This window comes from Platalea leucorodia (assembly GCF_965183815.1).
Source record: "Platalea leucorodia genome assembly, chromosome: 1".
In the NCBI taxonomy this organism is placed as follows: Eukaryota; Metazoa; Chordata; class Aves; order Pelecaniformes; family Threskiornithidae; genus Platalea; species Platalea leucorodia.
This window is the reverse complement of record NC_138823.1, coordinates 44,169,059-44,193,025: the sequence shown is the minus strand read 5'-3', so window position 1 is coordinate 44,193,025 and position 23,967 is coordinate 44,169,059. Positions and strand designations below refer to the sequence as shown.

General features: G+C 35.4%; 1 protein-coding gene across 10 annotated transcripts in view; it reads right to left on the bottom strand.

The window, feature by feature from the left end:
- The window catches only part of RB1CC1 (RB1 inducible coiled-coil 1), an 84,002-nt gene that overhangs the window by 17,367 nt on the left and 42,668 nt on the right, over positions 1 to 23,967 (bottom strand). For all 10 annotated transcript variants that reach the window (XM_082317925.1, XM_082317919.1, XM_082317926.1 and 7 more), the window contains 8 exons: positions 22,410 to 22,594; positions 19,790 to 19,976; positions 19,628 to 19,709; positions 18,694 to 18,755; positions 17,576 to 17,679; positions 15,112 to 15,238; positions 6,597 to 8,512; positions 2,013 to 2,172 (listed from right to left, as the gene is read on the bottom strand). In XM_082317925.1, the coding sequence (XP_082174051.1) occupies positions 2,013 to 2,172; positions 6,597 to 8,512; positions 15,112 to 15,238; positions 17,576 to 17,679; positions 18,694 to 18,755; positions 19,628 to 19,709; positions 19,790 to 19,976; positions 22,410 to 22,594 (2,823 nt within the window). The remainder of the gene's footprint in view (positions 1 to 2,012; positions 2,173 to 6,596; positions 8,513 to 15,111; positions 15,239 to 17,575; positions 17,680 to 18,693; positions 18,756 to 19,627; positions 19,710 to 19,789; positions 19,977 to 22,409; positions 22,595 to 23,967) is intronic.

Sequence of the window (23,967 nt, the reverse complement as noted above, 5' to 3'; positions counted from 1 at the left end):
CAATTTTTTTTATTTTTATCCCTCTGGTTCCCCCAAGCCCAGTATACACATGTAGTATAATTATAAAGAAATTATCATTAAAAAAAATAATAATTTGGAAGTTGTTTTTTTTCTTTTTTTTTTTTTTTAAGCATAATGCTTTATATTCCAGTTAATGTCCAACAGTTGCATGTTTTATATTAAAAACAATTACTTTAAGGATTAAAGTGGTTATTAAGGCAAAGCTGCACTGCATCAAGATACTACATATAATAAAAAATATCATAATTAATAAACTAGAATAATATACTAGAATCTGAATTAAGTCATGCATTAATTCCTCAGTGAACAATTAATTAATGCAGAAGTCATACAGGAATCCTAGCTAATAGCTTCAATAACTGAACAATAAAGAGGCTAGCATATCCTTCGGTATCAGTCTGACAAATCTTCCTGCTTCTTCAATCCTTCTACTAGCCACTATGCCCTCACCCCTTCCACTCTTAAGGTTGTGCTGAAGAGACAGACAAATACTACCAACAACCACCTATTAAAAGGATATTTTAAATTACAACTTCACTTTTTTGGTGAATTTTAAGATTGTCTTGAACTACGCCTATTAACTCTCAGTCTTAACATGCAAGCTATTTGGCAGGCTACACTCCCTACATAGTGTGCAGCAGCCTTTGCTATATGTCTGTGTAACAAAACTATCACACACCACAAGCATAAGTAACACCTCTAAGATAACTTTACTGAGAAAAAAAATTAGATTAAGGGTGAGGTTAAAATACCCAGATCAGCAGAGCCAATCCACTACGCTTTCAGCACTGGACTTTCATACACCATTTTTATGGGTTTGTTTGGTGTTTTTGTTTTGTTTTGTTTTGTGGGGTTTTTGTTTGTTTGTTTTTTAAATAAAAGGTTCCGTCTTCCCTGGAATTTGCTGTTAATGCCTCAGAACCTTCCCTTCCACGCTCTGCTGCACAAATGAATATTATTACATAATGAGGAAAATAGCATATTAAGGCATATTCTGATGGAAAAACAATTCTTACTATTACCAGTGTAATGCATGGAATATTGCTATTAGATTTACTATGTAAGGCTCACTTCAATATTAATGTTTGCAGTCCAAAACTTTTACAAATATTCCTTCCTTTATAACTGTTGGCAATTTTCTGCTCTCTGCACCAAGTGATTCATAGCATTCATTCACCAAGGTGGCTGATCACTACACTGTCTTTGTCCTTATTTGATCCTACCATAGCTAAAGTAAGTAGAGGTGCTTAAATCAGAAAATCCATTCTTAGTGTTTAAATGCAACAAAGCTGTAGATAATACCAGTTACTAACAGAGATTTAATTTAAGAACTGAAGACTCATCTACAAAATGTGAGAGATATAAGATGTTTTGAAAGGAAAAAAATGTGTGGATACTGATAAAGTTACTAATCCAGTGCAATATGATTTTGTATCAAGGTGTGGAGTACATAGTGTTTCTAAGTTTATGAAGCAAAAGATAACATTTCCTTTCAACCTCCAATGCCACCTGCCCAGGCTAATAAAGTTTAAAGCCATTAAGTGGCATTCCAAATCAATTAGTATTTCAAATAATTAATTTTGTGTTGTCCACAAGTTTTGTGTTGTTAACTTAAAATATACTTAACTGGTATCTTTCTAGAGTTCAATAGATTAATGGATAAAAATTTACAGCACTAGCTTAACAACCTAAACAAGAATAGTCAGAAAATAACAAAAATTGAATCTGGATTGCCCAGTTCACAGATATTTAAGGTGGATGGCTTTTTTGCTTGGTTTTCCTTTTCCTTTTTTTAATGCTTAAGTGTTGGATTCCATTAACACTTCATATCCCAGCTCCAGGTAACAGCACAAATTTAGAATGTGTAAGTGTTACACGGGGGAAAAAAACCAAACCAAAACAAAAACAAACAACCCAGCTCCATAACTTCAAAACGGCAAAAGAACACAATTGTCATGGGAACAAAAGTAATAAAAAAGCATCAGCTTTACCTGCTGTTCTGCAGTGAGTGATGTTCTGATGTTCTGCATTTCTTCATTCTTTCTTTTCTCTTGTTCTTCAAGTTGCTCCAAGAACTTCATTTTTTCTTCCTGAAGCTTCTCTTGAAGTTCAGCAACCAAGCTTGATTCAACAGATGATTCAGTGGGAGGACTTAAAAGAAAATGTTTAGGCTTTAAATTTGCAGCATATACAGAGTCCCAGAATACATGAAATAAGCAAACACACAAAAGTCAGAAGTTCCTTTTTGAGACATTTTTCTGAAATGTTTAATAAATACTGTATTCCAATTAAGTCATTACTAATCTTCAATTCTACTTTTCAATCATGAGCATGTTTTCAAATTCTCACTCTTGAGCATTCTGTTTTTTAGTGTACTACACTAGCACTAATTTTTAAATTTTGTTGAGGGAGGGAGATTTTTGTTTTCATTTTTTTTTAATATAAAAGGACATGTGGAAAGTGGTAAAAAGAGAAAAAAAATGACGTGTCAACTCCCTGAAGATTCTTTGTATGTCAAAATGCAAAGCCTCCAGAACATCACATGATTAAAGCATTTCAGCAGTAGATCTGATGTTAAGGAATTCAGATATGAAACTCAAAACTCTGGGCTGTAGAATCTGGAGAACAGTAGTAATGATCATAAAGAAAGGAAAGCATCAACAGTCATTGAGGCAGGAAGAATAATGACCTTAAATGGCTCTTGAAACAGGCAATGTTACATAAGCTAAATATTTTCTATCACTGAACCCAAAGCATTAACTACCTTCTTCTGTGTTTTGGCTTGAGTTACCAAGAACCACCATTGAAGAACACTGGGACTGACAAATCTCTTCATTGGGCAACTTTTGTGAAAAATTATTATTTTAAATTTCTATTATTCCTCTACACCAGAATCATATTTAATATAAAGAAAATCCCCCAAACCTAACTCTACATCTACATACACGCGTCAGTGGTCTTCTCCAGCCAGAGCAGCCTGAAGATACGGTCTCCTTATGTTAGGTAGGCTGTGCTGAAAGCAAAACATCACGTGCTAATATACTAACACTCACAAGCACAACTCCTAATGCTAAAAATGCTCCAAGAATTCTCCTTGCTTCATAACGCAAAGTTTTTCTGTTAACACTAACAGCTACAGAACCTCAGAGACACCAGAAAGATTCAGCACAGAGAATACAAAAGAAAACTGAATTGCAGAGGAGGCAAGGAATGTAAAATTCTGATCACTGCATACTGGATGGGAGTTTGGGCATCCATGAAACCACCAGGTCCTGCCATTTCTACAGTCTTTGCTTTACCATACAATCCAGCACATACTCGCCTACCTCTGTTTCTGCCATGAGTTCTCCCTATCAAGTTAAGAAAGCACAGGATAAGTTTGTCTGAGAAGTGTGAAGAAGAGGTACGCCTGCACCTTACTTTAAAAGCAACAAAAATTCACTCGTATTACTCCAAGTTATCTAAACGGCAAGTTAATATATCAGCCTAAACCCAAGGCTGTTAGCTGCACTAAACCAAAGCAGGTATCATCTGCCTCTCAGGCTGCCTGGAGTACTGACTGTTTGCAAACGACAGCCAGGTAAAGGATATTGTTATTCTGCAAAGGATGCTAACATACATTCCTAGTTTTTAAACCTCGGCACTATATCACGTATTGGCTTTACACATTTAATATGCAAAGGTCTTGACAACTTTGGCAATACTGACAATACCTAACTTTTTTTAGTGTTTTCAAGATACCAAAAGTACATTTCTTCACAGATCGGGGTTCCTTTGCAAGTAAACACTGTAATGCTCTACCCTAAGATAACAAAGGATGCATTTAGCAACACTACCACTGTTCTACCACATGGGCATACATTGAAGATACAAAGTTAAGCACTGAAAAAGCCCATAAGAAGTTGTAAGTAAGGGCCCTGAAAGCCAACTGAAGTTCTCAGAGTGGCAAAATAACCTCAGAAATCAGATATAAAATAAGCAGAGAACAAAGCAAGTCATGAGACACCCAGGCAACTCTCTTTTATGCCACTGAGAAAGCATTTTCATGCTGGATTAAATTTCAGTTTATTTCTAAAGCCTAGCTGTGAGAGAAAGCATGTGCTCTACAGAGAAGCTTCACTACTGATGGTGGTCTGATAGAAGTGGCTGGACAATACCAAGGCTGGAAGACACCAAAGCTGTAATTCAGTTTTCAAAGCAGTCAGGATTCCTTTTCTATTTTTAACGTTCCGTACAATGTAATAATTCTTTTAACTAACCAGCAAACTGCTTAACAAAGTCATTACAGAAATTCTATTTTTCAGTTAATCTTGGTTAGTACATACTACATACAGTAAAAAGATTAAATAGGAGAGTTACAAATGCCTTGCAGTTTTATTATCTTTCCTATTCATGATGGCTTGAATTCCAGGCACATGATAACCAAAATACATTAATTTTCATATGTTGGTGATGCATGGGTCACAAACATTTCCTTGTCACTTCTAAATATTTTTGTTAGTTTTCATGTAAGTTCAAAAACTAAATTCCTGATACCAGTGCAATACTCGGGTCAAATTTAACAATTCATCTCCCTGTCCATGCCTTCTGGACAGCTAATATAACATTGCTCTTGGAGAAAAGGACATTTATCTGACAAGCATACAGGCACATGCCAAATAAAAATTGGTTTCTACCATTACAAGTTAACTGCTAAACAATGACTGAGTGAGGATAACAAGTCAACTCGAAGTACTGACATAGCTTTGGGTTTCAGGAACTCAAAAACCAAACAGCTAGACAGTGACTTTGAAACATTAAGACAGATTCACATAACATATATGCCCTTTGGATATAAAACACAGCATGTCTTTATTCCTAGAGTAAAAGCCTAACAGCAGATTAAAGGCATAAAGAGCAGCCTTAGGAGGCAACACATATTTTAACGTCACAAAATTAAGTTACTTGACAGAACTCATAACAAATTACTAACACTTCTTTAGACTGAAGCAGGCAATATTTCTTTGAAATACATTACTATCTGTTTTATCCGGTTTGTATAAGAATACACACAGCTGTGCTCAGAAGTTGTTCAAATTTAAGTGTAGATGGTGGATTTTTAAAAAGTCTGATGACACAGCTACATCTTTTTCCTGTTCAGTCAAGTTTTTAAAACTTCTACAGTGCATTAATACATCTAAAAGGAAAAGAACATAGGGTTCATGTTGTTCCTCATTTCACCATATTTAAGAGAATATTTTGTTCAATTAAGAAGGACAGTTCTTAATTTCCTTATGTCCCAATCTTAACTCAAAAACCATAATATTATCTTGATGTATTTTTTCATACATGACATACAAAACACAGACACTGATACAACATCATTTAACAATGGATATGTTCACATATCAAAATCCTGAGGTAATGGGAGTGAAGTGGATATTCAGATTTCCCCTACACTATTTAAGTGAATCATGCGCACGTGTTAGACTCTCTGCATAACTTTCCCTGTCCTTTTTTTTTTTTTTTAAACATTACATTAATATTCAAAAGTTAAATGCTAACTTAAGTCTTTATTCATGTTCTGCAGTACTTTTCTGGGTTTTATGCCCATTCTGTCCATTTTATTGGTCTTTTCTGATTTCACATACTTGGTATATCATAACGCCTAGAAAAACAACGCTCTATTTAGGTATTGTACAAACAAGATCTATCCGCTGCGTTCCTTCACACTACAAGGACATAAATGACAAATTCTAGCATTTCAAAATAGAATACTGTTTCTAAGCAGTAGTCACACAGAAAAATTCTAGTATTTCCATTCCACAACATCATAATCTACTCTGCTGACAGGCATTATGAAATAGTAAGTAGATAAGATATGATAAGTCAGGAAGAGTAATTCCAGGCCTTTATGGCAGGGGAAAATATATTTTTCTTTTTAAAATGGAAAAACACTGCAGAAATTAACAGTGAAGAACAATGATGTTAGGATGTTCTTTAAAATTATGTTGCCCACATGTGTTTCATTATAAAACTCAAACTGAAGACCCTGAAATACACAACCATGGTAGCTAAAGTCAATGGAAGTCCACGTGGCCATCAGACAGTTCTTAGTCGACCATATATATTTCCACACTTTTTCATGCCACCATTAGCACCAACAAGAGTGTATAGTTAGCCAATCAAAGAAAGTTATCAGCCTAAAAACTAGCCACTGCATGCTCACACAGTGCTAATACCAGAGCAAAGGATGGAAAAGGAGAGAGAGGCTGAGACCATCAAAATCAGAACTTCAAGCAACACGCTATTGTGGAAACGCTCCTTCAACATAACATTACAAGACTGAAATATAAAAACTTCATTGCTGGCCAGCAATAATATTGTATAAGATATTTTACAATCTTTGAGATTAACTACAGACACAGGAATATCACTGTAAAACAGAAGTAACTTGAAACTTGAATATAGAAACCAACCCAGATAAACACTATTACAAATATGTAGAAATTATACTTACTGCACAGTGCATCACAAATACCATATTAATTACTTCAAAATACTAAGAAAACACAGCAACTTAATTCTTACAGTACCTCCGATTAACTTGCATCTCAAGTTGTTGTATTTTTTCCAAAAGCCCTTTTTCAGCAGCTTCCCTCTGTAATTCAATCTCTTTACAAGCAGTTTGTACTGCATCCTCTTTTTCACAATTGAGCTTCTGAATGAGCAACTGCCTGTCTTGTTCTTGGTTAGATACTAACAGTTCTTTCTCTTCCTTAAGCTTACGGATAATAGCTTCGTATTTTTCCTGCTGCTCACAGAGAGACAATTTTTCTGTTTTTTCCTTTTCTAGGGCATTCGCTTCCAACTCTAACTTACTTTGTAGTTCCGTTATTTGCTCTGAAAGTCTTTTTTCTGCTTCAGAAGCTTTTTGATGAAGAAGTGTTACTTTACTTAGTTTAGTTCTAAGCAAATTTGCTTCTTCTTCATATCTGTCCACTAGCTCAGAAATGCACTGATCTTTTTCAATTGTCATCAGAGTCCTTAGTTCTGATAAGCCCACTTGATATTCATCACTGTTAATTTGTATTTTATTGTTTAATTTATCTATCTCCTTCTTTAAGCTTTCCGTTTCCTTATTAATCTGAGATTTTAAGGCCTCTTGTTGCTGGTTTCTGCTTTCTTCCAACAGAAGCTTCATTTCATCGGTTTCTGCCTCTTTCAGGGCAAGTTCAACTTCTAATTTACACCTCAAATCAGACAGATCTGAAACCTTGAGTTGTAACTCTTCTACTTGTTGTTGTTTCTCTTGCACAACTACTGCATGAGATTCCTGCATTTGTTCAAGTCTATGCTGGTTCTCTTTTTTTAATTTATCTAAACAGTCCTTGTGCTCAGCTAGCACCTTCTCAAACTCCTGTAAATGCCTGGCTTGTAGGTTGTTTTCCAGTTCTTTTAAATGGCTTTGCTCTAAACTCTCAAGTTCTGCCCTTAGGAGTTGTAGTTTTTCATTGTTTTCAACATGAAGTTTTTTCAAGTCTTCAAGTACTATCTCACGTGACTGTCTCAGTTCCTTAATTTCACAATTTTGTGTCTCCATTTGGCATTCCAATTCAAGTAATTTCTGGTCTTTTTCATTCTGAAGGCAAACTACAGCTTCTTTCTCATTTTTCACCATTGCAAATTCATCATTCTTATTCTGAAGAACTTCCTCAAGGCCTAATAAGTCACCTTTTAACTTTGTAATCTTCTTTTTATTTTCTTCACCATCCTCCAATAATTTATTAATTTTAGTTTCATATTCACTTTTCAAAGACTGTAATTCTTTTTGATGTTTATCTTTTAGTGTTTTTTCAAGTGAAAGTCTTACCTGCTCAATAGTATTTACTATTTCTAACGAAGTGCATTTTAAAGAATTAGAAAAGTCACACTGTTCTCTTTGTACAAGTGTTCTAAAGTGGCAAAGATCTTCTTTTATACCTCTTAAATGTACCTTTGAGTCTTGGGCAATAACCCTACACTTCTCCATGCAAACACTGAGAGATGCATTTTCTACTGAAACATCCTTTACACAAGAATTCGTATCTTGCATACGTCTACTGTCTATTGCATTGATAACCGAAGAATAAAGAGATTCCACCATCATTTCTGGACTTTGTGGATCACTTATTACATTAGGAGATACTGGATTTTCTTCTATTACAAATTCATTTACTGCTGACATAAAGTCAGATTCTGGACTTTCTGCTAATGAATCCAAGTCTAATGATCCTTGCTTAAGGGCTTGCTCCAAGTTCGGATGGGCAATAGTTTCAAAATCAAATGTATGAGCATCAATGCTGTCTGGAGACAATTCTTCTAGTGGAGCTGGGGGACACACAGAAGGACATAGGGGATCCTGAAGACTGAGTGCTGGAGGAGTTCTTGAAGAGGTAGCAATTGCAGTTCCTGTTGTACTTTCCATCCTTGGTGTAGTAGCAGATTGTGGCGATGCTTGACTGTTGGAGGCCTACAAGTTATAAAACATGAAACAAACACTTAACAAAGTGATAGGCAAAAGTATTAATATTTTAAATTGATTAAAAATTACCAGGCAAAACCAAGAACTTAAAAAGCCAGCCTTATTATCTGTAACAGTCCAAAATACGTACGACTAAAATTTAAATAAAAATTGCAGAACTTCAGAGAGATTTTCCAGTAAGTTTCAAAAAAGCACCATTTGTAAATACATAAATATTAAATGTTTATCTATTTAAAAGTCCTACATAGATCACATATAATGGTATTTGAAAGGGCTGAAACATAAGTTTGGATGATACAAAAAAACTGAAGTAACCAGTCAGAAACAAGCTTTGTTTTCTAACAGCCTACTGATTTTGGTTCTCCTAATAATTCTGTTACTAAAATATTTTTATTTTATTGTTGCTAGTACTGCTGTTAAAAATCAGTGTAATCCAGTCACTATTAATATACTAAATTAAAAAGGTTTACAAGAAGCTTTACTACAACAAAACTACTGTCTACTAATATATCAAAAACATGCCTGAGAATTGTTCTGCTTGTGAGAGTGTAAAAGTAAGAGAGTATAATGAAGGGCACATTCTAATTAAAAGCAACATTCTGATTTTTCAGAATGCAAGACACAACAGTCTGGATTTTTTTCTCCCCTTCATGCTGCTCCTGTCGCTCCCAATTTTTGTAATTTTGCCTCTAGACCCTGGATGCCACCAAACCTGATTCTGTATTACCAGATCCTTCAATCTTCAACTGAAAAGCTAATGGTTAGAATAACCACCCATAATCACCCATCAGTAACAGCAGCTTGTAAACCAATACAAAGATTAAGTAAAGCTTCTCCACCTTTACAGAACTGTTCTCAAATAATTCTGATCAATTCCAGTGCTTTTGATTCTTAAAAGGCTAAAAACTTACCTTCACATCAATTTTCCAGTTAATTGTGATTAGATAACATGTTTAAATCTCATTATCATCAGTTCTTGTTCATTACCATATGAATTACAAAGCAAGATCTCAAGTTCCAGTGCATACTCTGCTGTAAAGTGTAAATTCATGCCCAGTGTTCAAAAACGAATCTTTGCTATTTCAAAGACATCGTGCTTTTCTATACTGCCATGGAATATATACTTTATACAGTTAATTCAGCTGAACTTTGATTTATCATAGCTATAATGGTTGTAACTGCAGGTCAAGTTACATGCACTTATTTCTATGCATCTGAAATTCAGTAAAGCACCATTTTGAAATGCTTTAAAAAAATAATCAACCTCAGCAAGGCCTCAGAGACTGTGCAAACAGCCTGTGTTCTGTGATTGTCAAGCTTTTCAACTGTGACTAAAACTCAATTTAACTTACAGTATGATGCACCTACAAGATTACACTTCAGTTATAGATTTTCTTTGCTATTTATTTAATAGATTTAACATAATAAATTTACTGCTTGCAAGGTTTGTTTGACAGAATAAATTAAGCCTGTATTAAAGTCCTCTTCCTTTACCATCTTCACATCTACCAGAACTAGGAACAAATGGTCAACATGTAGTATATTATACTATTAACTGTTAAATACAACTGGGAATATAAAAGCCCTAATGCCAACAACAGTATCACCTGCAGAATCTAAGAACAAAAACATAAACCTTAAGCTTCAGCAAGTGCAGAACACATCCCAGTAGAAGCCAAAAAGCAATGTACAGCCTCAGTATCCAGCAAGGATGCATTCCTGAACAAGTTCATAACAGGATGGATAGCGAAGCAATTTTTCCTAAGAAAATTGCAGTGAAATACACAGAGTTAAAACACATAAGGAGAGTATCTGTGACACGTAGGATGAAGAGGCACGAGCAGGATCATCAGGATCACAAACTGGAAGAGATGTTGAGTTTTTTTGAATGGAACAGTGTCCTGAAAGATCTTAGATGCATTAGCTTTAACAGCATAGCCCAGCCATTACCTTGCTTTTCCATCCTTCATCCTTGAAGGACTTGTTTCATCTTATTCATCTGAGGAACGTGACCATCTTGAAAAGAAAGTGTTTGTAAAGACTCATGGGAATATTTGCAGTAAAAGATTCTCATAAGACGATCAGTCTCAAAGGTCTGGAGATCTTTCAGAATGGTGATCTTCTCCAAAAAGCCAACACTGCCTCCAGCTGATAATCCAGATGATCCTGCTTGTGCCTCTTCTGCAAACCATCCACACTGTCTCCATGCATTTAAATCATGTGTCTGGTGTTCTTTAGTACATTAGTTTTTATTGAAGAAATTTTTGCTATCCAATGAACTCAGCTACTTGACTGGTGACAGTTAGGGGAGCCGGGCGATAAATGGTCAGCAACAGAACTCCAAAAAAACCCAGACAGAAGTGACAGATATCAGACTGTTGATGTATAAATAGCTGATTTTTGTTTTCTCAATCTTTTACAAATGGCTGCTACCCAGAAAGGGACCCTATTCTTCTCTGTACCATGTAAATGTTCTCTTAATGGAGATGTAGTGTGACTGAATTCTGAACTGAGATTTAGGAAGAACCTATTTCCAGTTCTGACACTCATCTACATAGCAGAGCTGCATTTATACCTCACCTCCATTAACCTTTGCATCTATATGAAAGTAAATCATACAATGATTTTGAAATCCAATGATGAAAACGCACTGTAAAAAAAACTTATGCTCATTATATACAAAATATTGTCTTTAGTTACCAAAAATGAACACAGGACATGAGACAAAAAAAGCTAAAGGGAAACGCTCCTTTTGTTAAAGGTACTATTAGTCCAGGTTTAAGCATTTCCGTTGGGTTTAATTTCAGCTTGCTGCTTATCTAAGAAAACTCAGAAAAAGAAATATTGAAGGATACTGTATATGCTGATACATGCCTGGATTCAAAGCATATGCTTTAAGTGACAAACATTTAACATTGATAAACCAGAGCTTTAACAGTAATAAAAGCTAGCAACACAGATGACAGCAAGCACATACTAAAAAAAGCACTTCAAAGACTTTGAATATTAGAAGGCCCTACAGAAAGCCACATGCAAAGGCAAGATGCTATCTACTTTTGGCACCCCTGCAAAATCATCCTAGAAGGTAAAGACTAAGAGTATAGCATGAAGAAGAAAAACAAAAAAACCCTGTCACTGTGAGGAGCAATATTCTACTGAGCTTGGTTTCCTCATGACCTGGGGCTGTAACAAATTCCATGCCTCTGCAGTGGCTGCTGTGAGTTGGGTCTATAGTTAGAATACCAGATTACTGCCTACTGAAGAGTTAAACATCATATTTTTGAGTAGCTGTAACTATATGGAAGACTTTGTTTACTGTTGCCTATTTCCCTGAGAAGCTGGTGCCTGCCATCTAGTCTACTTATAATCTACAGGCAGCAATGCATGCGTATGTCATACACTAATTCCTGTGATGACAAAGGAAAAGGAGTCAAGAGCAAACAAAAATAGAAAGCAGAGACAGAGAAGCAGAGTTAATTTTTAAGTTCTTAGGTGTTGCTGGATTCAGGCGTTGCCTGGTTCTAGTTATGTTACTATGACAAACATAGTCAGGGAACGGGGCAATTCTTGGAAGGATTACAGCGTTTGAATTTCAAACTCAACTAGAACAAATGGTAGATTCAAAGTCTCATTTGAAAAGCCAGCTCCTCTTACAAGGGAAACTTTTAATACCAAAGGATTGCATATGTTAATCTACTAAAAACTAAACCTACTAACCATGGAGAAGACACCTTAATCGTCTTACCTGACTCCTATGGGGACCTTAACTTTCTCCTGGACATCTTTAACCCAATCACTGATCTGTTTAAACTTTGTCTGTATTACGGAAATGAGAGGGTACAGCAGTATCTTTGGCGTGAGACCATTAAATTACAAAGAATAAGCAGAAAGCTTTAAAAAAAAAAAAAAAAAGAGATTTCAAAGTAGTAACAAATTAAGCAAAAATCAACAACAATGTTCTTTAACTACTCAGATGTAATACTAAAAAAAGAAATTGGATATCAGATAGAGAAGCATGTCATCATTTACGTTCTATGAACCTGAAAGCTGAAATAATAAGAGTTATGGGGACACTTAAAAAGAAATGCTACTAACATCCCCAGTAAGGTATTGGATCTCCTCTCTGACTTGCTCTTTGCTCATTTGTCTGCAGCCACAGCTTTTCTCTCCTGCATAAAGCAACTATCAAAAGACCAGCTGCTGCGGCTGATGCAATAGGATGAACTCCCACCTGACCATGACAGAGCTAAACTGCTGCACTACCAACAAGCCAGGGGAAATACCCCAGTCCAACTTAAAGAACCAGGCTTCTGCTGCCACTTGTATGGAAAGCAAAGTTGGGGTCAAATGTGTCTCCTTGGGAGAGGACAAGAGCAACATTCTGCTATATGGGCAACACTCAACGCCTGCACAGTCATCGCCAGCTCTGCACCAAACTGGGACAATATCTCACGGTTCACCAGCAGAATGTGTAGGTGCATGAAGCTGTACGCATCTTCAGGACTATTATTAAATGTTTATTCATCCTTCTAATTATATACTGTAAATTCCCAGCAATCCTAAGGATAAAAAAAATGACATTTTCAAATTATTTCAGTAATTCTATACAAAAAAAAAAAAACATGGGCAAAAGTAGTATAATTTAAAAAGCACTTCTAGACCATCTGTGGAATAAAGCAACACAGAGAAAGACCTAGTATCTTTCATCAAGTAGTAACAAGACCAGTATCATTGAGAAGGAAAAAAACTCTGACAGATCTATTTGCTTCAATTCCAAAAAAGAGTTCAAATGAATCATTGAAATTACACAGAGATGGGCATTTTCAAGATGACATCATAAATGGCCCAGCTCTGACTGTGCAATGCAATTTACTCTAAGGAAAGAGACAATTATCCAAATCTGTCTAAGCACTTGACATTTCTGAGTCAGCCAAGAATTCAAACTGGCCAAAGCACAGCAAAAGAGAAGAGTAGGAAGAACAGATTCTCCTGATTTGGCAAACATCTTTTTTGTGCAGCCAGACACTGATAAAAATTTCTCTGATAAGCAAGTCTAAACCAAAAAGGGCAAACTATCAAGACTTGTACAAGTAAGGCACATTTCCGGTTTATTTTTCCACTGTTATTATGTATATTTTTGGATTAAAAGTTACCCTTTTATTTCACACTCTTCTGACAATGCAAGCTTTAGTGAAAAATGAATTCGTTAGAACACCTGCCACTATCCTGGTTTCTTATGAGATAAATTTCAGGATGCTCCAAGTTGGGGGTGGACTTCTATATGTCAGAGAATGGTCTGTTGGAAGAGCATGTTCAGAAAACTCTGAGATTTCATAAAATTTACACCACTCCTAGCCATTCTGTTGGCTAATACAGTGATCAGGCCCTAACACTTCTGTTCTTAACTGCTGGTCACATAAAAATGAATCTTCATAAAGACAGAAAAGAGCTAAGATATGACATAAATGACACACCTTTTTTATACTACAGAACAAAGAGCAGCCCAGATCTCGTATTTTACATAAATGAAAGATTTCCAGTAAATCTCTTGTTAAAGTTCCAGAGGAGTAAGAAGATAGAGGACTTCACCTGTTTTAAGCAGGAATTTGCTAATTCAAAATTGAACATGCCCATAACCTCAGCGGTTACAGAAGATGCTTTTAGTCAGCATCAAAATGCATACAAACACACTGTGGATGGTAAAATGGAGTCCTACAAGAATGACATGTTTTTTTCTACAGCAAAACTGCTAAAGAAACACAATTTAAAGCAGTCAACTTCACGTATGATTTTAAGCATTGCTAAATTCACCCGGGGTTTCACTGGGACCGGCTACAGTCAGAAGCTAAAAGGACCCTGTTTGGCATGTTATGAAAGTCAGAGGCTGAACGCATAGAAGCAATCAAAAGTGACTGGCAGAAACAGAGTTTCTAGGGGAAGGAATCTGCTTGACAGGCAGAGTGAAACTAGGAAGAGTTTTTTGCCATCTGTTCCTTCTATACTCAAAGAAAGAAACCGCGCATATTTCTTCCCTTCCCCAAAAAGCACGACTGCAACAAAGGAGTAGATGACACATCAATATTCAGTCTAATGGGGACAACCAATCAAGGCCCTAAATTCTCCTTAACTGCTTGTGCCAAAAGGACTTCAAGGAGCAATGCAAACATCTACGGAAGTAACAAACAACTTTATTGAATACAAACTAAAGCAAGAAAGGCAAAATGCACACATTCTGTACACAGCAGCTTGAGAAAATGGCAGAAAGCAGAAACATTAACAGAATAATTCTACTTCTACAATTTCCGTGGAATATAAGTACCTGTTATATGTTCAGAAGATATTTAATGTCTTTTGACTATTCTCTAGATAGACTCACTTTACTAGTTGGAGAGCTCAAAATTCTCAGAATATTTACTAGTATGTGATTCGAAAGGAAACTATTATTACGCAGTTATGAGACCAACGAATCTTTACATCTGGAAAAAACAAAGTTTCTTTCTGAAGAGGTTGATAAAACAATACTATGAAAATATTCTACTCTTTTGAATAGAATATTCTCTTTTCTTGGTAAAGGAAAACAAAAATACCTTTTGTTCATTCAGCAGGTCTGTAATGGTTTGTGACATTTCATCCAAACTCTGTGCTGCTTTTACCAGGTTATGCAGAGCACGGACATGCTGGTGAAGAGGTTCAAAGTCACAAAGTATGGGAACCCTTAAAAACAGCATAGGATTAAAATTTTTTTTTCCACATTGTTAATCTAATATTCAAATATATTAAATTACTATGTGTCTATTCCAACAAGACTAAGCTTCCCTCTATATAAGGCTTGTGTTTTCTTCAATTCATCTATTTTACATGGAAAATCCACTAAACCCACGCGGTATTTGTGTTTTAAATTAGGAACTTGAGAGCTTTTAAGGAGTAGATAACGATAAACAGAACGATAGGGAAGTACTATATCAGAGCTTTTCCTTCTGAGGAAAACATTTACCAGCAGTACCTAGAGTTACAGTAACAGAAGAGAATTGACAGTGATTAGATCTGTAATTCAAGCACTTATGTTTGCAAATGACTCTATTCTTCTCTCCAGTTGGATTCTCTCCAATCCAGCTCTTCCTGCAGCTATTAATTCTCTACTATTTTATTTTAATGATAGGTAACCTAAATTAAGACTGATTAATGTGTCGTGATCACATTGCAAGTGTTGCAACATAAGCTTTCAATTGCAAGTCTTCTAAACCTCTGGAAAAGCAACATTTATTTCATTTTTCTTGACAGTCCATATATACAGAATTTTTCATTTCTTCAGGAATAGGTCCACTGAAACCATGAAGCGAGAGTTCATTTACACTAACAATATAATAAAAGCAGATTGCACTTCAGCGTATTTTGAATTCCCTATTCAATACACAGGGCAAGTGGCATCTAGTGTATTTTTATAGAATTAAGGTTTCAATAATTGCTCAAACATTTAAGTTGAGAAGACTGAAGGATTGTAAGTAAACAGAAGCATCATTTTAATTACGCAGCTCAGGGGTTCAGTGCTGATAGAAAAGGACTCTGTGCTGGGTCTCAAGTTTACCTATTGCTTGTTTTTTAGATGTTAAATGAAAATACCCAAGAAGTTTCTTCTGAGGCTCAGTTTCTACCAAGGTGTGTGACAACTTTGCCCCCTTGAGTTCCAAGTCCACCACTATCATCCGTATTTTCACCAAATGTAACCCTGAGCCCAGAAACCAAGAGGAACATGACATAATCCCACCTCTATTGCCATCAAGTGGAAAGCTATGTCACTACAATTCTGACCAACTAAAAGAGTTTGGTTAGTGATTGGTTTTCTGACAACAGCTAGGCAAAATTCTTCCTGAACTCAGTCCAAATTTCCCAGGAAGGTTGTAAAATTCTCACAAACCCGAAAATCAGGCAAGTATCAGCAATATGATACTATAGTTTGCATTTTTTTCCTGCAGAATCACTAAGGAGCAAGCCTAAGAGCATAACAAGAGAAATTAAAAGGGTACATCAGCTGTATCATGATCTAGGGCAAATCCATTGTCAAGCAGACTAAGGTCACTATACTTATTGTTAATTCCAGCAGCAATACCAGACGGATGGCCAGGAATTCTGAATCAAAAAGAATGCCAGTACAAAATAGAGGTCAAAACAGCAGTGAATTCAGCTCCAGCACTGTGCACCACTAACGGGTATCAGGCTGATACTGTTGGTGAACCTGACAGATAACAGCGGAGCATTCTCCTTTTGGATGTATCTTATCATCCTTTGTGGGATTGCAGCCTTTGGTCTGAAAAATGCAATCTCAGCAAATCTCTAACTGCAGATCTCTTCTAGCAGAAGGATGATGGATATACGCAGCATCTGACTGTGGTCATACTGACAGACAGATCTCTTCCTAGACAGAACCTTACATCAAACTTGCTACTGCCTATTTCTTGCTCGTTATCTTGGTTGGCATTTCTCTGTCCAGTTGCTACAGGTTTAAGCCATATGAGTTTGAAAGCTCACTCTAACAGTCAACTTTTCCAGAAAGAGGCACTTACAGAATACACCTTTTAGTAAAATACGTCTGTCAAAGAAAAAACAATAATTGAATACAGGAGATCTCTATGATCTCATGCTGGGCTAAAGAAATTTATTTTATTTCCTCCAGAATACCAGATTAACAACGGGCAAATGAAAAAAAAAAAAATCTAACTCTGATCTGACAAAACACACATGAAATTACGAGTTTATTTCAGTTTAAAACTAACAACAAGAGGTTTTTGGGTTTTAGCTATGACGCAGCTCAGAAGAATGTCCAACATCCTTTACACCTCAATACAGAATACATGTGTTCAAATCATCTGAGCTTAAGTACATGAAGCATATAGATAATATATATTTGCATTAAGTCATTGAAGAGCATTGATTAAGAATGTTATTAGTTAAAAAAAACCTTGTCTGTTCCTTAAGAAAATTGAATTGTGGGTAGGAACAGGACAGAAACAGAAGCTGCTTCCATAGCACACAGTTTAAAAAAAAGTGATTTACCTGAGAAACGGCTGTACTTCTGAAGGACAAAACGACTGCAAAAACTGCAAGTCACTTAATGAGATATCTGGAAGCTCACTGTCAAATCTGCGAGGTTTTCGTGTCTGTATTAAGAAAAAATTAATTTACACGTTGTTAAGGTAAATAATACCAAGATGACTAAGGAAGGATTAAAAAAGAGCTTAATAACACAGAAAAGTTACAGTTAAACTGATGTCTCTCTCAAAAGATTTCATACTTTTTTTAAAGGAACCATGTCTGGCCCTACTCCCACCCCCCTAAAAAAAAAAATTCTTTTACATTTATAGCCATTAATTCTATCAATAGTGCCCTGGGGAGCAGTACTTCCTCTCTATTACCAAGCTTCATAAACATTAAGGACATGTTTAAAAAGTTAAGGGATAAGAGATGGCACTGAAGCTTTACTTATTGTACTACTAAACACACAGTCAAGTATTCAGTTCAGTATTTAACATGCTGAAACAAGTAGCATTCTTGTTTTTCCAAGTATCCTTTCAAAAAAAAAAAAAAAAAAGCTGCAAAATAGAAGCTGAAAAGGTTAAGTGAGACTAAGTGAGATGGCAACACTAGAATCAGGGAGAGTGATCTTACTTGATACCAAGCTGTATGAAATCAAAGTTAACAGGCAATGCTTGATTACAGCTATACTTTTTCACCCCTTCATGTTACCAGCCAATAAAGAGATGAAAATGCTTTTCCACTCATCCAGTGATTATAGAAAAACATGAAAGCCTTTTCTTTGCTTTTACCATCCAATTAATTTTATGGATCTATTATTCAGAAGAGTGGATTAGATGACGAAATCATCCCTGATCATTTTTTCTGATCATTAATGGCAATTTTTTGTTCAATACCACAGACTCCTCCTTAAAAAAAGGAGTATTTAGTTGACATTTCCTCTCTCACCACACTGCAAGTTACGAACCAATGTTAATATAGGTCACTCGAAATAGCAAAGAACACTAACTCCCAGCTTTTTTGACTATCAGAGCAATGTGAGAGGCATATAGCTTGAATGAATTAAGCTTAGGTTTTTAATTTATGGAAGTACTGTTTATAAAAATGAAATAAAAACCAAGAAGATATTGAGTACATACACAAAAGGATGGAGGCCAGGAGTCAAGTCCTCTAAATAAACGATTCCTTAGAAAAGACTTCCCTGAGTAAAGAAAAAATGGTTATTGAAAAGAAAGAAATGCAACATACAAACAATGCCTCAAGAGAAAACAATTAAGCTACTGCAGTTTAACAACTGAACTAAATTTGAAAGCATTACTAACTATGTCATTTCTTGGCAACATAAAAAACACAAGTGACCATAGAATTTGACACAAAACCCACCATGAAAGTAGAACTTCTCACTTCATTGCAGCCTCTTTTTCTTAATGTTCACCCCTATAAAAGCCTCAACTCCTTTTTCAAATTTTCATTGTAATCTTGCTAATCTCCTTTCCAAAATTTTGATAACCTTTTGCTCAGTTTTCTTATTTTAGTAGTTCACTCAGAACATAAGTTGCATACTTTGCAGAAAAAAAAGAAAAAAAAAAAAAACAGACTTCTTTTACCAGTAACTTCATTTTTAATTTATTTTTTTAACCTCTGATCAAGCTCTTTAGACGTGGGTCTTCATTCTTTTTTTCTGCAGTAGTACAGAGGTCATCATAACAATACTCAAATATTCAGTAACGGTTTCAAAAGTGTTACTTAAAAGAACAGTAAAGCTTGCAGAGCACATTCGAACAGAAACTGATTTCAAATGTAATAGTTAGAAATCTTATCTTTTACAAGCATTAAGCTAATTAGAACTTTCACAGTATTTTGGATAATCTGTATGAAACAGTTCATTAATTTAATAGAAAAATTTATAGAAAAATATTTTGTTCATAATAGGACCATCTGGCACACTGCATGCATTTTCGATATAAGCAAAAAAAAGGTATTTAATCTACAACATAATGAAAGTATTTTAACTACAAAGACAAAAGTTATACTTAACCACAATTCTGATTTCACAGAAGAGAAAATACTTACTGAACAGTTTACCAAAAGAGTCCCTTTTTGCCTTTTCAGCTTCATATAGGTGTTTCCCATCTTTTATTAAAGCACCCGCCCACTGTGGAAGGGAAAATATGTAGTTAGTTGTTAACCGATATATTGACACAAAGCTTTGGTCTTGAAGTTTTACTTACTTACCTCCCTGTAGTGTTTTATGAACGTTTTTCTCCTCACAACCTCAACAACAGCTAGACAGTACATTTGAGGAACAGTACTGAGAGCCTCTACAACCTTGACCCTTTCTAGGAGCTCTGTTACAAGACGAAGCAATGCTTGTAGTTTCTCTCCATCTTGGTCAGCATGAAGCATTACAAAACAACACCACCTACAAAAGTAGTTTACACTTTAGAAGATAACAACTTAGTAATCTTTTCTGCACTTAAATTTCACTAAGATTAGCAACATGTCTGGATGAACTGAACAATGACATCATTTTACATGGGACAACAAGAGGCTATCTGGAAGTACCAAACAATTCAAAATTCAGTAGTTGCCTTGCAGTTCCCTGTTAAATTCTCACAGTAAGATAACTAAACAGTGCTCAAAAAATGACACTTACCATCATTTGAGTTAAGGCATTGTTTTTGACAAGTAATTCTCTTAGCACACATAACCTTAGAAAGAATGACAATATAACTTTCTCCAGAAGAATTAAAAAAAAGCTGGTACCTCCAGAGCAAGAAGGGACTACTTTTTGCTTATAAATCTTAAAACTACTTCTTGAAAAGCATTAGAAAGAAATATTAAGGGTAAAGAGACTGTTTAGGAAGTTCACACCATCTACTCGCACGCTACAAATTACAGCCACAAATTCCCACACCTTGTAACCACGCCTTCAATTATCTTATTGATGCAATCAATACGTTAATTTCAAGCACAGCCACCCACATAACTAAATCACATGATAACTACTGCAAAGGTGATCAGTTGGTGTGTTTGAGGGGAAACATTACAGCAACTTTGCCAGCAGAGAAGGCATAAGGTGGAGGTATCTCTCGTAAGTAACAAAAAAATAAAAATTGTTTTTCTTGACAGAAGTGAAGTGAAAGAACAAATACGAACAAGTCAACATTAAGCAACTAGGAACATATACTAACAGAGAAACTACAAGACATGCACAGTTGACTTTCTTATAGTAACAAGTAGTAAGAAGTAAAAAGAGGGCATTACATGAAGCCAACAAGTGGCCAGTTCAAAACACAAGGGGAAGTACATTTTTCACACAACATATAGTTAAGTTGCAGAATTTACAAAAAACAGGATTTTGTGGATTCAAAAAGAAGTTGGACTAGTTCATAGAAAAAAAAAAAACCTTCCATCAGCAATTAAACACAGAAGAGCTATTCTAGATCAGATATGAATTTTCTCCTCTAAGAATATTTACATATAGTTAAGTTTATGTTCTTTCCTCATTATTAGATTCCCATTATGGTCATTTTCCACTAACTGCTACTGAAGACAAGCTAGAAGAACCTTTGGTTTGACTCAAGATAGAGTGGGTTTGTTTGTTCTGGGGGTTTTTGGGGGAGGTGAAAGTCAGGGCCAGTCATTGTTGGGGTTTTTTTGTTTGTTTGTTTTGTTGGTTTTTTTGTTCCTTTTTTACAGCTATGCTTTATTCTCCTCTTCAGATCAATCTTCTTTTGCATTCACTCTCCACACCTCACTAGCTTCTTCCTTACAAAGTGAGGTAAATCTTTTCCTCTAATAACTCATTAATTAAGTGTATACTACACAAACGCTTTAACATATAGGAAATGAAAGTGATATTTATGGCATCCTAGGTTCTACATACTATCCCTAAATACCTGCTACAGTGAAAAATGGTGCAAAAAAGTCATCTTTTCATTGGGCTAAGAGCAGATGCATATGCAATGAAGACAAACTCACATTTTGATTTACCTAGCAGTAATTTGTTTTACAAACACAACAGGATCTTTGTCGCTAGTGCACTGTTGATTCTGGTTTACTTCTTCCTGCATCTTGCACCTGCCTTCTCTATACAAACTGCAATCTCTTCAAGAAGAAAAAAAAAAAAAAAAAAAAAAAAAAAAAAAACTACCTGATCGATATCCAGCCTGCAAGTCTAATAGGGTCACAATGTTGCCTAATTATTAGCTGCTAGCATAAACAAAGTTTTTTCTTCCAAAAATTATTAAATACTATATGCTTTTCCTACATATCTCACATGACAAATTATCTAAAGCTTAATTATGAAGTGTAGTAGTGTGAAAAATTGTTTCCCATTGAGCAATATAGACTGCCTTCCATGTTATACAGTAATGATACTTACATGAAAAATTACTATTTTTACTGGCTGTGACTGGATATAATTATTTTTCATGAACTACAAGTAAATCAAACTACTGGCATGTTTTTCTGCTTTGTTGTGATCACAAGCTACTGAAGAGTGTTTCACTTACGCTTATTATAATCCTTTGAAAACATTGATATAATTGCCAGTCAAATTTTAAATAAGATACTGACAGCTTCTGAGGTTGATGAAAGGAGAGGGTATTGTAGGTTCCTGGATATTGTTTTATTGATACGAAGACCATTTAAACTCTAATAAAAGTTTCTCTTAAAATAATACTGTTTCACACTTACAAAAAACTTCATACACAAACTGAAGTGATCCAACTTTTATTTTCTCTTCCATTAAGAAAAACTCTATGCATTACCAAAGACTTTCTTAAGACACATTCTTTAAACAGTCTTGATACAAGTGGAAGCAATATAAAGTTGAAAAGTTGTAACTTACTTCAGTCTGACTTGTAGATTATTTGCAAGCTCCTGTTTGGCAGTGGTACATTTCTGTTTAATATCTAACAGTTTTCTGTGATTAGTTAACATAATCATCAGCTGATTTGCATGACTCAAACACAAATCAGGCAGCACAGAAGGATCTTTCAAGTTCTCAGCTCTCTTCTGATTAGCCAAAAATCCCTAGAGGAAGAGAGGCACATTTGTTACACAATCTTTGTAACCATCAAAAAGCATGGAAATGATCCATCTTCTTTGTAAGAATGCAAGCATTTTAATAAGCTTACTATAACCATTGAGGAGTATAACAGAATGCTACATAGAGAATTCAAGGGTCAAAGTCGCTTTCTTTTCATTCTATAATCCAGTACAAATAAATCTTATCTGATATTTCCCTCTTGAACAGTTACACAACCCTACAAGAACTTCACACAACTAACCAACACCAGTGGAAGATCACAAAAGATAATGCAGCAGAAAAGTAGCTACTAGGATGGAGGGGACCAACCATAATTCTAATTTCTGTAAACAACGAACTTGTTAACTTCTGGCATATGCAAGATTTAACAGCAACTTAGAGCACATTCAGTACTACTGTGGGCTAAAGAATATATTTTTTTGCATAAGGAAATTCATACATGAAGCTAATTCTTCTTGAGAGCTAAGATCACAGCTAGACATCTTATTTGCACATAGGAGTTGGGCACGGCAAAGAATTAGATGTTGTGGATGATAACAAGCAACCCCTAAAAGGGTGGGGGGGCAAAACAGGGAAGACGGACTGCCTTAGATAAAGATGTCTTAGGTGACTGCTTACAGGAGGTAACATACGTACATGTACACAGAAGAGACGGGGGAGACAAGGGGCTGCTGGCGTAACAACTACTGTGCCAAGCCATTGTCTTCTTCATCACGTTCAACAGATAAGAGAAAATACTGCTGGAAACACTGTGGTGCTTTAGGCAAGAAAATACCACCCAACAAGACCAATTTTAGATTTGATTTTGTCCACATTCATATCATGTCTCTGACACGTCACTTGAACATTACAGTGGTCACTACATTTCTAGGTCTACAAGCTTGTTTATTAAGCCTTTGTTTTCTTAACAAAAGGATTCAAAACCAGGCAATAGTTTTAAGTGTTTATTTCTGAAGCTGAAGTTGATGAGAACAGTAAACCATAGACAGTTATATAAAACTGCTGAAAAATGAAACCACTGTCATTACTGATTTGATATTGAATGTAAAGCAATCTTGTCATAAGATTCTATAAAACACATTTGCAAAGCCTGCAATAAATATTTATATCCTAGTGAGAACAGCACAGCAATCAAACTAAATACCAAACAAGTACATTAAGTTTAATGAAAAGGAAAGGAAAAAGACGCACATTGAAGATGGAGGAGAATACTGAAGAGTCAACCATTTACTAAACTCTGAGCAACTTAGGTACTGAATGAACAAGGATCCTCTGGGAAACAAAAGCAGGTTGCAAACATTTTAACTGTATTATCCAAGCCAAGTGAATGGAAACCAGAAAAGGTGGGAAGAACTGT